Source organism: Apiospora kogelbergensis (genome assembly GCF_038363985.1).
Source record: "Apiospora kogelbergensis strain CBS 113332 chromosome Unknown utg000006l_segment0_segment0, whole genome shotgun sequence".
Lineage (NCBI taxonomy): Eukaryota > Fungi > Ascomycota > Sordariomycetes > Amphisphaeriales > Apiosporaceae > Apiospora > Apiospora kogelbergensis.
Window position 1 is genome coordinate 750,677 of NW_027117423.1, and position 12,502 is coordinate 763,178.

Genomic DNA, 12,502 nt, shown 5'->3' on the forward strand with positions numbered 1-12,502 from the left:
CGCACCAATGAAAACATGTGAAAGAGTCTGGAGTCGGCGCTTATCAACAATAGTCCGGCCGGACTAGAGGAAGCTCGACCTTTGCCAGGCTTATCCCTGCCTCGAGCTTGTGCTGTCATCGTTCGATGGCGTGGAAAGTGAGGAATTAATTATTTTGGAGCTTCCGATCTGACCCATTGATTCCGCCCACTTCCACCCCCCCGTTGGTCGGACAAGTCATACGATTACACGAGAATTATAAAAAGTACACCTGCATTCTTTCCTGCAGCTCCTTCCTCATCCCATATTGACATTGCAATTGCAGCCCATTGTCATATCGGTCTTTCGTCACGATGCTCTCTACTCTGCGTGTCGCGACCCGCGGTGCCGTCGTTGCCCGCAGCGCCTCTGCCTTCCGCTTCCAGGCTGTGCGAGCCGGCTCGACCTGGGCCAATGTGCCCCAGGGCCCTCCCGTGAGTATCATTCGCCGGTTTTGTTGACATACCACCCAAGATATATTTACTGACAGACTTCTAGGATGTAAGCTGAACCCAATTGCACCCACCTGTCACTTTCCGACGTCAATGGCTAACCTGAACTTTCCTGCGCCCTCCAGGCCATCTTGGGTAAGACATGACATAAATCCGCTCAGACAAGCTCCCTCTCCACACAAGCTAACCGCAGCTGCTACAGGCATCACCGAGGCTTTCAAGGCCGACTCCTTCGACAAGAAGATCAACTTGGGTATGTCAATCAAGGCCGATTCCATTGCACGTTGTTGCTGTATGACCCAGAACCGAGACTGACAATACTTGCGTTCCCAGGTGTCGGTGCTTACCGCGATGACAAGGGCAAGCCCTACGTCCTTCCCTCCGTCCGCGCTGCCGAGCAGAAGGTCGTCTCCAACAACCTGAACAAGGAGTACGCCGGCATCACTGGTGTGCCCGAGTTCACCAAGTCGGCCGCCGTCCTCGCGTACGGCAAGGACTCGTCCGCCCTCGACCGCCTCGTCATCACCCAGTCCATCTCCGGCACTGGTGCCCTGCGCATCGGCGGCGCCTTCCTCCAGCGCTTCTACCCCGGCGCCAAGAAGATCTACATCCCCAACCCCTCATGGGCCAACCACGGTGCTGTCTTCAAGGACTCTGGCCTTGAGGTCGACAAGTACCGCTACTACGACCCTAAGTCCATCGGCCTCGACTTCGAGGGCATGGTCGCCGACCTCAAGGCCGCCCCCAAGGGCAGCATCTTCCTCTTCCACGCCTGCGCCCACAACCCCACCGGTGTCGATCCCACCCCCGAGCAGTGGAAGGAGATCAGCGCCGTCGTCAAGGAGGCCGGTCACTACGCCTTCTTCGATATGGCCTACCAGGGCTTCGCCTCGGGCGACACCAACAAGGATGCTTTCGCCGTCCGCCACTTCGTCGCCGAGGGCCACAACATCTGCCTGGCCCAGTCCTTCGCCAAGAACATGGGCCTGTACGGTGAGCGCGTGGGTGCCTTCTCCATCGTCGCCAAGGACGCTGAGGAGAAGAAGCGCATCGACTCGCAGGTCAAGATCCTCGTCCGCCCCCTGTACTCGAACCCGCCCATCCACGGTGCCCGTATCGCCGCCGAGATCCTGAACGACGCCACCCTGCACAAGCAGTGGCTCGCCGAGGTCAAGGAGATGGCCGACCGCATCATCACCATGCGCGCCCTGCTCAAGGACAACCTCGAGAAGCTCGGCAGCAAGCACGACTGGAGCCACATCACCAGCCAGATCGGCATGTTCGCCTACACCGGCCTCACCGCCGCCCAGATGGACAGCCTGGCCAAGGAGCACAGCGTCTACGCCACCAAGGATGGCAGAATCAGCGTTGCTGGCATCACCAGCGAGAACGTCGGCCGCCTGGCCGAGGCCATCTACAAGGTCAAGGGTTAAGCTGCGATCTGCTCTTGACGGATCAGCAGAACGCGGCACCTTTGCCAATGAGAGATGTGCTATATGACAGACTTTTTAAGGGTCGGCGTTTTCATTTTGATTGACCGAGAAGTTATGACGATACCCCGACATGACTGAATGGCGATCTTGTATATCTGCACTCATCTCAGACTCTGGGTTGAGAGAAAGGAAGGAGAAAAGAGAGATGAGAGGGAGAAAAAACTACTAGATTCGGATCTGGTTAAAAGTTGCCTGTGGTTTGGATCAGGCCACATCATGCTAGACGGTTAGATAGAGTTCGGTCTCCTTGCGACACGTCTTTCGATGTACCAACAATTTAAGGTCACTTTCCAACGAACCATTGCATTACTGATTTAAAAATATGTGCTCATCTGGTTGATACTCTGCAATCGCGCAGGTTTGTGAGAGCATATTCCCGTATCATGAAGACTGTCTATAGACCAATGCCGCCCAGGAACCGTAACCTGCGGGCAATTTGGCGAATTAATGAAATGAAATGCCCGCTCTCTCCATAACGCCGCAAATAACATGGTGCTTGTGAAGCTACGTCAGTCGTACAGTATCATGAATGCCCCCGAAAATCCATCAGCTTCGCCCTAAGCGGTCCAAGTCGGCCTGAATCTCCGCCAGCCTCCCCTCCATCTCGCGCCAAATCCGCGCCATCTCGCGCATCCTGCGCTCCTTGACCGACATTTCGTTCTCGTCGTCGTCGTCGTCGCTTTCGTTCCCAGACGACCGGCTGACGACGCCGTAGTCCTCGAGCTCCCGCTCCCGCACCCTCGACGCGTCCTCGAGCCGCATCTGCTGGTCCCGCAGGTGCCGCCGGTAGTTCGCGAGGGCGCCGCCGGAGCCCGCGGGGTAGACGCGCCCCTTGGTCTCGGCGAGCAGCAGCCGCAAGGACGCGGCCCACAGCGCGGCCTCGAGGCAGGCGCGCTGGCTGCGCAGGGCGGTCGAGTGGGCGGCGGGGCCGTGCTTGGCTTCGAGGGCGCGCACGAGGATGGCCAGGGCGCGGGCGTGCTGGTCCAGGTGGTTCAGGAGCGTCGTGGTGGTGCGCAGGCGCGCCTGGGTCAGCTCGTGGCGCGTCGTGGTCAGCTGGGTCACCAGGGCCGACGTCGCGGTGGGGAGGTGCGCCGTGTGCCGGTGCAGGAACGAGGCGTTGGTGGTGGGATGCAGCACCCGCGTCAGGGCGGCGGCTTGGGTGGTCAGGTGCTTGGACAGCAGCGGCGTCAGCTTGGGGAGGTGCGTGGGGAAGCGCGAGAAGGGGCGGGTGCTCAGGAGCAGCCGCAGGTCAGACTGGGGCAGCAGCTGGCGCGGGGCTTTCTCCAGGAAGTCGGGGAGCAGCAGGAGCAGGTCGACTAGTTCGGGCGGGAGCTGTTGTTGCTTGCCCGTTGGCGATAATGGGCCTTCTGCGTCGGCTTCGGCTGCTGCTGCTGCCGTGGAAGAGGAGTTTTGCCGGGTGAGGTGGGATCTAGCCCGCTGGTGTTGCGGGATGCCCGTCCTTCCTGCCGCTGTTGGTGCTGGCTGTGAAGGAGCAGCCCCAGACACAGTCTGAGGCGTTGCGTTGGAGATAGCCTGCTTCAGCAGATGTTGCCGCGTTGCCCTCAAACGATACTGTTTCAGCTCCTGTGATTTTTGTGAGTTACCCAAGACTTAGAAATGATAAGACCCATGTTGTTAACTTTCGACTTACTTGACGAACGGCATCACGCTCCTTCGCTGCTGCATCGTTCTTGGTGGATCCATCGGGGTTGAGGATGTCTTCAGAAAGGGACTTGTACAGCTTGTCGAAGCCCGGGTTATCGGTCAGAACCGACTCGTCGACTGGCGGCAACATGTTGAAGCAACCAACCGAGTACAGCTTCTGTAGGCCTATTTTTGACCAAATTTCGTGAATTGTTCTGAGTTGTCTGTTTTCCCTTCTCGTACTTTTGTCGGTGAGGTCAATCCTTATTGATGCTCCCCCTAACAGTCGCCAAGTCAAGTGATTTTGATTGGCCAGACACCCGCCATAATCGGGGACTGCCACAGTGAGTTGAGCCCCACTAAATCGCTACGGGCCGTCCATGATTCCAATTGAACCCCAAAATCTTCAGTGAGAGCTTCAATCCGAATCGTGAATTGTGTGTCGCCGCCGAGCCAGAGCCCGACCACCCATTTGCCGCGACCACGACGCCGAACCGAGTCAATTGAGCGACACCATCGTCACAATTCGCCCACCATGGCATCCCTACGCCCCATGACGTCGGCCTCCCCGCGGTGCCTGTTCGCCGCAGCATCAACTGCCACCAGCAGCACATCGACTTCCGTCGCATCCTCCTCCAGACGCACCTTCACCACCACGGCCCCGACGCAGCGCCAAACCCCGACGCACCTGACAGTCCCCAAGGAGCAGATCCCCGACTACCCCTACGGCCCCTTCCGGACGTACAAGCAGCGCAACGCGGGCCTGTACGGCACGAGCAAGATCCGGTTCGGCAACACCATCAGCCAGAAGTGGCAGATCAAGGAGCCGACGCACTGGAAGCCGAACCGGCACGTGAAGCGCCTGTGGTCGCCCTCGCTCAACATGTTCGTCCGCACCCGCCTGACCACGGGCGTCCTGCGGACCGTCGACAAGCTCGGCGGCATCGACAACTACCTGCTCGGCACCAAGGCCCGCCGCATCAAGGAGCTCGGCCCCGCCGGCTGGCGCCTGCGCTGGAAGGTCATGCAGAGCGGCCCCGTCCAGGAGCGCTGGGCCCGCGAGCGCGAGGCCATGGGGCTGCCGCCCAAGGCCCACCATCTGTTGGTCGCCGAGCAGGCTGGCGCGGCGCCGCCCGCCGAGGTGGTGAAGGAGATGGACCGTATGCTGGCGCAAGAGGAGGAGTTTGTGCTGGGCGAGGAGACCGAGAGTGGTGAGGTTATAGTCGATGTCAAGGAAGCGGTCCCGGAGACTCAGGAGACTCCCAAATCGACATAAACTTGTTGCTATTTTGCAACGACCACGAAAAACGGCCCCTCGATCTTACAGATTTGGGACGGACTATGTATAAAATACGAATACTAGACCAATACGAGAAGAGATGGTTGGGATGTCAAAATAAGGCAACATTGTACTACTATATTCTACTTGTACAAATAGGCATCCGATGCGATGCCTTCCTGCAATCACGAAATCTCAAAACATATCAGATGCTTTTTAAGTGTACAGACAATACTTTCTTCATCTACGCTTCTGTGCTTTTCTCTAATCTGCTTTTACTACATTTTTTTAAATCAGAACCCCACGTAAATGATAAATGCCCTAGCACATCTAGAAACGCAGGTCCCAGCCAATCTTGGGTCCAATGGTAGGCAGCTCGTCTGCCACGCTCTGGACGTCCTTGTCACCACGTCCACTCAGGCAGATGACGAGATCTGAGTCCTTAGGCATGGTCTTGGCCAGCTCCAGGGCACCCCAGACACCGTGGGCGCTCTCGAGGGCAGGGATGATACCCTCCAACTGGCTGATCAACCGGAAACCCTCAAAGGCCTGCGTGTCCGTCGCCACAACGAAGCTGGCGCGGTTCGAGTCTTTCCAGCTGGACAGCTCAGGGCCGACACCAGGGTAATCGAGACCGGCCGAGACAGAGTGCGTATCCTGGATCTGGCCGTGGCTGTTCTGCAGCACGTAGGTGCGCACGCCGTGCAGGACGCCCTTGGAGCCGCCCGTCAGCGTGGCCGAATGGCGTGGGGTGTCAATACCATCGCCTCCTGCCTCAACACCCAGCAGCTTGACGCTCGGGTCCTTGCTGAACGGGTAGAACATACCCGCCGCATTGGAACCACCGCCCACGCAGGCCACGACGGCGTCGGGCAGCTTGCCGCGCTTTTCCTGCATCTGCTTCTTGGTCTCGTCACCAATGACAGACTGGAAGGTTCGCACAATAGTGGGGAAAGGATGAGGACCGATGGCGGATCCAATGATATAATGGGTATCGTCCAAGTTCACGACCCAGGAGCGCATGGCCTCGTTGACGGCGTCGCGGAGAGTCTTGCAGCCAGCCTCGACGGCAATGACCTTGGCGCCGAGGAGGCGCATGCGGAACACGTTCAGGGCCTGGCGGCGAACATCCTCCTATAAATGGGTCAGTATACGTACATTGCTTGTCAAGGGCAAATGGAAAATATCACTCACAGCACCCATGTAGACGGTACACTCCATGCCGAACTTGGCGCAAACCGTTGCCGTTGCGACACCGTGTTGTCCGGCGCCAGTCTCGGCAATAATCTTGGTCTTACCTAACCTCCGCGCCAGCAAAATCTGGCCCAGGGCGTTGTTGATCTTGTGGGATCCTGTGTGGTTCAGATCCTCACGCTTCAACCAGATGTTGGCGCCGCCGGCGTGCTCGGTCAGGCGCTCGGCGAGCTGCAGATGGCCCGGCCGACCGATCCAGGGGTAGTAGGAGCGGAACTCCTCCCAGAACTCGGGGCTTTCCCGGATCTGGTTGAAACCATCCTCAAGCTCCTGCAGGCAGGTCATGAGGGACTCGGGCACGAACTGGCCGCCGAACTCGCCGAAGCGGTCCTCAATCTTGCCGTGCATCGCCGCCAGCTCCTTCATCAGCTCCGAGTTGTCGTGCTCGGTGATGACACCACTGACCGTCACGTCCTCGCCGCTGGGCTCCCGGGCCCCGGACATGGCCTCCACCATTCCCACCTCCCGAGTGAGCTCGGTCTGGGGGTCACCGGTGCGCCCGCTCACGTAGGAGCAGTATTCCTCAACCGCCTTGGGGCCCTGGCCGTCCTCGGCCTTCATCAATGTTGTCACAATCTGAGAACCGATCACGACACCGTCGGCAATGGCGGCGACACTCTGGAAGTGTTCTCTTGTCGAGACACCGAAGCCCACGGCGGCGGGCTTGTTGCCACTGTACTTCTTGACACGCTCCAAGAGGGCGGGCAGATCTGCGTTGAGGGTGCCGAGGGCGCCCGTCACACCCATGCGCGAGACAACGTAGATGAAGCTGTCGGCCAGGGAGCACAGGATGCGCATGCGGTTTTCGGTGGTGGAGGGGGCGATGAGGGGCACGTAGGAAAGACCGCCGCTGCTACAGAACTTTCGGAAGGAGACGGCCTCCTCCGGGGGCAGATCGCAGATGATGAAACCGTTGACGCCTGCCGACTTGCAGTCCTGCAGAAGGGTTTCCTCGCCGTAGGCCAGCAGCGGATTATAGTAGCCCATCAGGAGGACGGGTGTGGTCAGGCCTTGTTTCCGGGCGTCACGGACCATCTCGAGGGTCGAGCCGATGGTGACGCCATGCTGGAGGGCGACTGTGTTGGAGGTCTGGATGGTGGGGCCGTCGGCAATGGGGTCTGTGAAGGGAATACCGAGTTCGATAACATCTGCAAACGGGCGCAAGAGTCAGTATAAGTTGCCTTGGAGACAGAGAGAGGATCTCAAGAAGGATGAACATACCAGCGCCTCCCTTCTGCATGCCCAGCATTACGCTGGGCATTTGCTCTGGGGTGGGATATCCTGCGGTGACATAGGTCACCAAGGCGGCCTACCACGGAAACAGTCAGCTGGGTGTCGTGCCAATTGAAGACGTGGAAGTCGAAGAAATTGGGGTCTGAACGTACCCGGCCCTGGGCCTTGCAGCGGGCGAACGTCTGCTTGAGGTGGTCGGCCATGATGTAGTGACTATTTTGGTTGAGTGCCCCGCGATGGCTGGTGTGGAGAGTGGATTACAGCAACAATTGTCGTCGGTCACGAGTGGTTGTGCTTCTTTATAAAGACTGTAGGAAAGAGCCGAGTCACTTTACTCCTGCTCTTGGAAATGAATGTCCAGATAGTGTTGAGTCACGGATTATGTCTGCAAGCCAGTTGTCGCCCGTCTGCCTTTATGGGTGCGACTGCGAGGAGGGAGCGGGCGCGGCGGCGATAAATTAAAGTGGGATGGCCGATTGATTTTTTGAAATGGTCGACGTAGCTTCTCGACGTCGTCGTAGTCATTGTGCCCCGCGATTCGGAAGCAAAGGCGACGAACTGGCAACGCTAGCCGGGCCCCCCAAACCCCGGGTACACATTCTCAGATCGTCAATTGAGTGAGTTGACAGCAAATGCCGTTAGGGTCCTAGTAACCGTTATGGGCTAGATCCCTTACATGTTCGAGAATACGGTGCACCAGACGAAGGACGACTGATGACTCGACAAGCCATCTTCTGGCGGCGATGTCGGTGGGCGCAAACACAAAGCAATTTATCCAAGGTTTCTTTTAGGGGCATCCCTGACCTGTCCGAAAGTTAAAGCTAGGGTAGCTGCAGGAGGATTGCGACCCTATATTTTTTGGCTTGGCCCGGGGGACTTTCCACCACTTGCCTCGAACGAACACCGCAGCTGCATTTCTTAGCTACGGGTTATCTTCCGTGATCAATCAGTCTTGGGTCCATCTTCAAATCGACAATTGATCGAATCTGGTCATCTTGAGACAAGCATGACTCATTATCAGGAACGGGCTGGTTCTCCCACGCAACAAGTCTCTGATATCGTTCATCCTACCCTCAGAGCTCACCCATGGCTTCCTGACTCTCTTCTCCATCTTCATTCAATGAAACCTGTGACGATCCACCATTCTCTTCGACATGGTTGTCGTCGTCATCATCCACAATACTAACAACATAGAAATCCTCCACCACAACCTTGCCCGCCTCAACCTTCTCCCAGACCTCTGACGTGCACGTCGCCGGCTTCAAAATGTAGCACCTCGGCTCCGGCCACGCCGGCGGCACGTTCTTGATATGCCACGTGTCGGCAGGCCCCACGGTAGCTAAGTCGCCCGTGACGCGGCGCAGCCCCGTCGCGATGTCGCGGTCGAACAAGGCGCGCATGAAGGCGGCGTACGCGGCCGCCGGCTGGTAGCTGGGCACCTCGTGGCCCGCCTGGAAGACGCGGGTGAAGCTGAAATTGCCTACCTGGCGCGTCATGCCCGCCACGGCCTCCTCCTCTCCCTCGTCACGGCCGAGCGACTCCCACGAAGAGGGCGTGTAACCTGGGGAAGCCGCCAGGAACGGCTCGTACCCCGCCGCCGCGAACTCGGCGGCCCGCGCGTGCGGGACCGCGAGGCTGGCCCGCTCCCCGCCGATCCAGTTGCACGCATAGTCGCGGTCGCCGTACACGAGGTGCACCTTGACGCCGGCGTCGAGCAGCGCGCCCGCCGCCGCGAGGAAGCCGCCGCGTAGTATGTCGTACGTCTGCTCGAAGCCCCGCGCCACGGCCAGGGAGTTGCTGGAGAAGTTGACGGGCACGCCCAGCGCCGACAGCACGGGCGCCGATGCCAGATAGCCGCGCATGTGCGGCGGCGGGAAGGGTCGTGCGCCGGGTGCGCGATGTCGTAAAACCCGTGGTCCGCGCCTAGGTAGCGACGAACATTGTTGTCCAAGCAGTCTTCATCGAGGCTGCCGCAGATTTTGGTGAGATCCTTACCGGTGGGAGAAGGTTTGCTTGGACTGAGAGACGCGAGGTCCTCGAGATCCTTTAGGGCGGCTTGACATTGGTTGATTCGCTCTTTGCAGCCGTTGGGCTTCATCCAGTTGTGCATGAGCTCATCGTAGGTGCTCTGGTTGAACGCCTGGATGCCGTATGTCTATGAACAAAGTTTGACATGGTCAGCAAACTCCTCATTCCCTTTACAACGAAACGTGCCTGTATCGAGTTCTTACATTGTTGTACGCAAACTGGATGTAGGTCTCTCCTTGCACAGCCATGTCCAGAAGCCCGTTGATGATTCCAAGTGTATCCAAGTGGATATAGTGTGCCCCCTTCTCCGAGCTACCATTGGCAATCTTCTCGTTTTGCTGCTGGAAGAACCTGGTAGTAAATGGAGTACACTGTCAGTTTCTTGGTGGTTTGCTGTCTGTGAGCCTCACTCACCTCATGAATCGTGGGCCATAATGCCCACCGTAGCTCTCCGTCCACAGACTGATGCGGTCATCATCAGGCTTATAATGAGGGAACTCGAAGAACCAAGTCTGCGCAAAGTGCCACAGCGCATGAGCAGCATGAGCAGTACTGTTGGCCGTCTGGGCCAACTCCTGGCTGGCGAAAGTGCCGTAGTGACTGGTCAGGTTCGCCTCCGGCAGCCGCCCGTCGCTGAAATTAGCCGGCACGACAACGAAGTTCCCCTCCTCGTCGATCGTCCAGGTGCCGTTGGTCGGTACGTCATACGAGAAACCCACCTGGTTGGGCTGGTCCAGGTAGAGCATATTGACTTCGTTGTTCCAGCTCCATGGGTTCAGGTACGTCGTCTTGGAGTCGTTGGCTATCTGGCAAGGCCCGTTCTCTTCAAGCGACCCGAGTTCGGTCAGCGATCGGATTCCAATGGCCGTCAATCAGGTCGCTTACCTTCTAGAAGCCCCATCATCGATGAGCCTCCGGGGCCGCCATTTAGCCAGATGGCCAACGGTGAATTGGCAGGATCATTGCGAGACTCAAAGAACCAGAAGAATCTATATGCACTACAGTTAGCTTGGAGTACCAGATAGTGTTGTGCTCGGAGGTAAGCTTACGTGTTGATTGGGTAGTTCTGGACCTCACCGCTGCCATCGTCAAGTAGGCCGGGCGGCAGATGTACGTAGCCAGAGTATGACTTGACACCGGGCGTGGTCTCGCATATTCCAGGCTGTAAGGTCAATCTCCATCAGCCAAATGATCACCAATGCGCGATGGTTGAATCAATCGACGCGACCTACCTCCTTATAGGAAATTGTCACGTTCTCGTGGAACTTGGATTTCAACCATTTCACGCCCTCCGGTTTGGGTGGGAATTGAGCCTGGGAAAGACCGAACAGGCCGCTGAGGGCCAAGTATTGCGCCCGCATTGTTTCTATGCTAGGACAGAATACATCAAATCTGGAGCATTGCAAACAAAAATACGATGGATTGTTTGGTCTTTAATGACAATTGAGTCTTTTCATTCGGGTTCCATGAGCAGTTGGTTGAGAGTGGCGCGTCACCGGTTGCATCATTCCGATCCCTGAACACCGAAGCAACCTGCCCGTTGCGGCATATAGCGGGGTTTACACGACGCCCGCAGCGTAAGAAAGGACGTGGACACGACCAGGCAGCGCAATTGGATGGAGGTCACTTTTGAGGTTATTCAACGATTGGAATTGCTTTTTCGACAATTGGCTACGTCCATAGAAAACGCATTCCTGCCCGTCCGTTTCAATGAGAGTCCGAAATCTTGTTGCCAGCGAAGGTGAGGTCCGAATCACTTCACTTGGCGTCCCGTCATGCCTTTTTGATTTTTTTTTTTACTTTTTTTTTTGTTTCTTTTGCCATCCCTCGGTATATCCGAAACCACTTGGTAAACACACCCAAGTATTAGTTGCCCAATCACTTACACGCTCTCATAGCGGTCCAGACTCCGGCTTGGTACAGGTTGCAGCGAGATAGACTGAGAGAATTTCGCCTGCTTGGCATGCAATTCTGGACTCCCTGCTGGATCGGAGACATTGTTGTAAGAGTGCTGCTTCGAACCATACTGGAGCAGGGTCCGAGGCCCTGGCCCTTCTTGAAAAGGGGCGCAAGCAGACTGCAGCTCGAACGATCAGCACGATTTCTACAATACCAGCGAGTGGAATCTTTTAGGATAGAGTACGTACGGGAGATTTGCTGCAATGATGGAGAAGCAGATTTCGATAATGGACCATATGATCACATTAGTCACCGAGTCGGAGAAGTTGTAGTATGGGTCGCCGTAGATCGGTTCCGTCCGGATGAAGTACACGAGACGTACTCCGGAGCCGAGAGTAACGCTATGAGTGAGAGCCATTGTTAATGACGTCGGCCGGTATTACTGGAAGCGGGTGGCAAAACTCACAAAGCACCGAGGCAAAAGATGGCGCCGACCTGAATCTTCCGCTTCCGTCCCAGCTTCAGCGACGAGAGCACGGGGAACGGTAGAATCAAGATGCACAGGTCCAAGAAGATGTCGCTGGCGCTCATGCTCACCCACATGGTGCCCGCGTTCCAGTGGTGCGGCACGTTGGGCGCGAGGCTCCACTCGTTCTGGACGGGAAAGCGCTTGAACACGATGAGCAGGACGAAGACGACGGTCCAGGCGCCGCAGAGCCCGACCAGGACGTTAGCGGCGATGTTGAAGCGCGGCTTGGTCGCGAAGACCTGCTTGTAGAACAGCAGGACGCCCATCTTGACCGTGCCGATGATAAAGGTCACGATGATCTCGGCCGACCACAGGAACTTGCGGAACGTGACGGCTTGCTTGCTCGTCAGCTTGTTCCGCGGCTCGCCGATGCCGGCGTGTACGGTGGCCCATTCGGACGCGACACAGAGGGCGAAAGTGATGATCTTATCGGGTCAATTGGCGTTAGTCAAACGATCCCTTTGTATTCAGATGCTAGGAAAGCCTTACTGTGTTCCCTATGATAATGTAGTCATTGGCTTGGAGAGGACGCCGGGTGATGCGGCGGGCCCATATTCGTGCGCCGGTAAGAACGGCGGCGATGATGGAGAAGATGATGCTGGTGACGAGGACGGCTTGCGCATAGGCATTCATCCTCACTCGGGCGGCTAATATGATAGTAAAGCCGTCTTAT

At 57.3% G+C, this 12,502-nt stretch overlaps 6 protein-coding genes across 6 annotated transcripts; 2 read left to right on the forward strand and 4 right to left on the reverse strand.

The window, feature by feature from the left end:
* Positions 1 to 332: 332 nt before the first annotated feature.
* PG998_009059 (aspartate aminotransferase) lies at positions 333 to 1,903 on the forward strand (the record flags this gene model as incomplete). The annotated part of the gene is made up of 4 exons (XM_066875875.1): positions 333 to 452; positions 596 to 605; positions 673 to 723; positions 804 to 1,903. The coding sequence occupies 4 exons, from the start codon at positions 333 to 335 to the stop codon at positions 1,901 to 1,903; spliced, it is 1,281 nt and encodes a 426-aa protein (XP_066728031.1).
* A 606-nt stretch (positions 1,904 to 2,509) lies between these two features.
* Positions 2,510 to 3,758, reverse strand: PG998_009060 (uncharacterized protein; the record flags this gene model as incomplete). The annotated part of the gene is made up of 2 exons (XM_066875876.1): positions 2,510 to 3,547; positions 3,615 to 3,758. 2 exons carry the CDS (start codon positions 3,756 to 3,758, stop codon positions 2,510 to 2,512), a joined length of 1,182 nt encoding a protein of 393 aa, XP_066728032.1.
* Positions 3,759 to 4,142: 384 nt separating this feature from the next.
* PG998_009061 (mitochondrial 54S ribosomal protein bL28m) lies at positions 4,143 to 4,883 on the forward strand (the record flags this gene model as incomplete). The annotated part of the gene is made up of 1 exon (XM_066875877.1): positions 4,143 to 4,883. One exon carries the CDS (start codon positions 4,143 to 4,145, stop codon positions 4,881 to 4,883), a length of 741 nt encoding a protein of 246 aa, XP_066728033.1.
* Positions 4,884 to 5,216: 333 nt separating this feature from the next.
* PG998_009062 (Tryptophan synthase) lies at positions 5,217 to 7,576 on the reverse strand (the record flags this gene model as incomplete). Its single annotated transcript, XM_066875878.1, has 4 exons — positions 5,217 to 6,020; positions 6,081 to 7,288; positions 7,362 to 7,449; positions 7,526 to 7,576. 4 exons carry the CDS (start codon positions 7,574 to 7,576, stop codon positions 5,217 to 5,219), a joined length of 2,151 nt encoding a protein of 716 aa, XP_066728034.1.
* Positions 7,577 to 8,446: 870 nt separating this feature from the next.
* PG998_009063 (Carboxypeptidase S1-like protein A) lies at positions 8,447 to 10,762 on the reverse strand (the record flags this gene model as incomplete). The annotated part of the gene is made up of 7 exons (XM_066875879.1): positions 8,447 to 9,296; positions 9,401 to 9,528; positions 9,605 to 9,752; positions 9,816 to 10,224; positions 10,287 to 10,390; positions 10,451 to 10,563; positions 10,634 to 10,762. 7 exons carry the CDS (start codon positions 10,760 to 10,762, stop codon positions 8,447 to 8,449), a joined length of 1,881 nt encoding a protein of 626 aa, XP_066728035.1.
* Positions 10,763 to 11,505: 743 nt separating this feature from the next.
* On the reverse strand, positions 11,506 to 12,462 carry PG998_009064 (uncharacterized protein; the record flags this gene model as incomplete). Its single annotated transcript, XM_066875880.1, has 3 exons — positions 11,506 to 11,701; positions 11,767 to 12,254; positions 12,319 to 12,462. 3 exons carry the CDS (start codon positions 12,460 to 12,462, stop codon positions 11,506 to 11,508), a joined length of 828 nt encoding a protein of 275 aa, XP_066728036.1.
* Between the last annotated feature and the right edge of the window lie 40 nt (positions 12,463 to 12,502).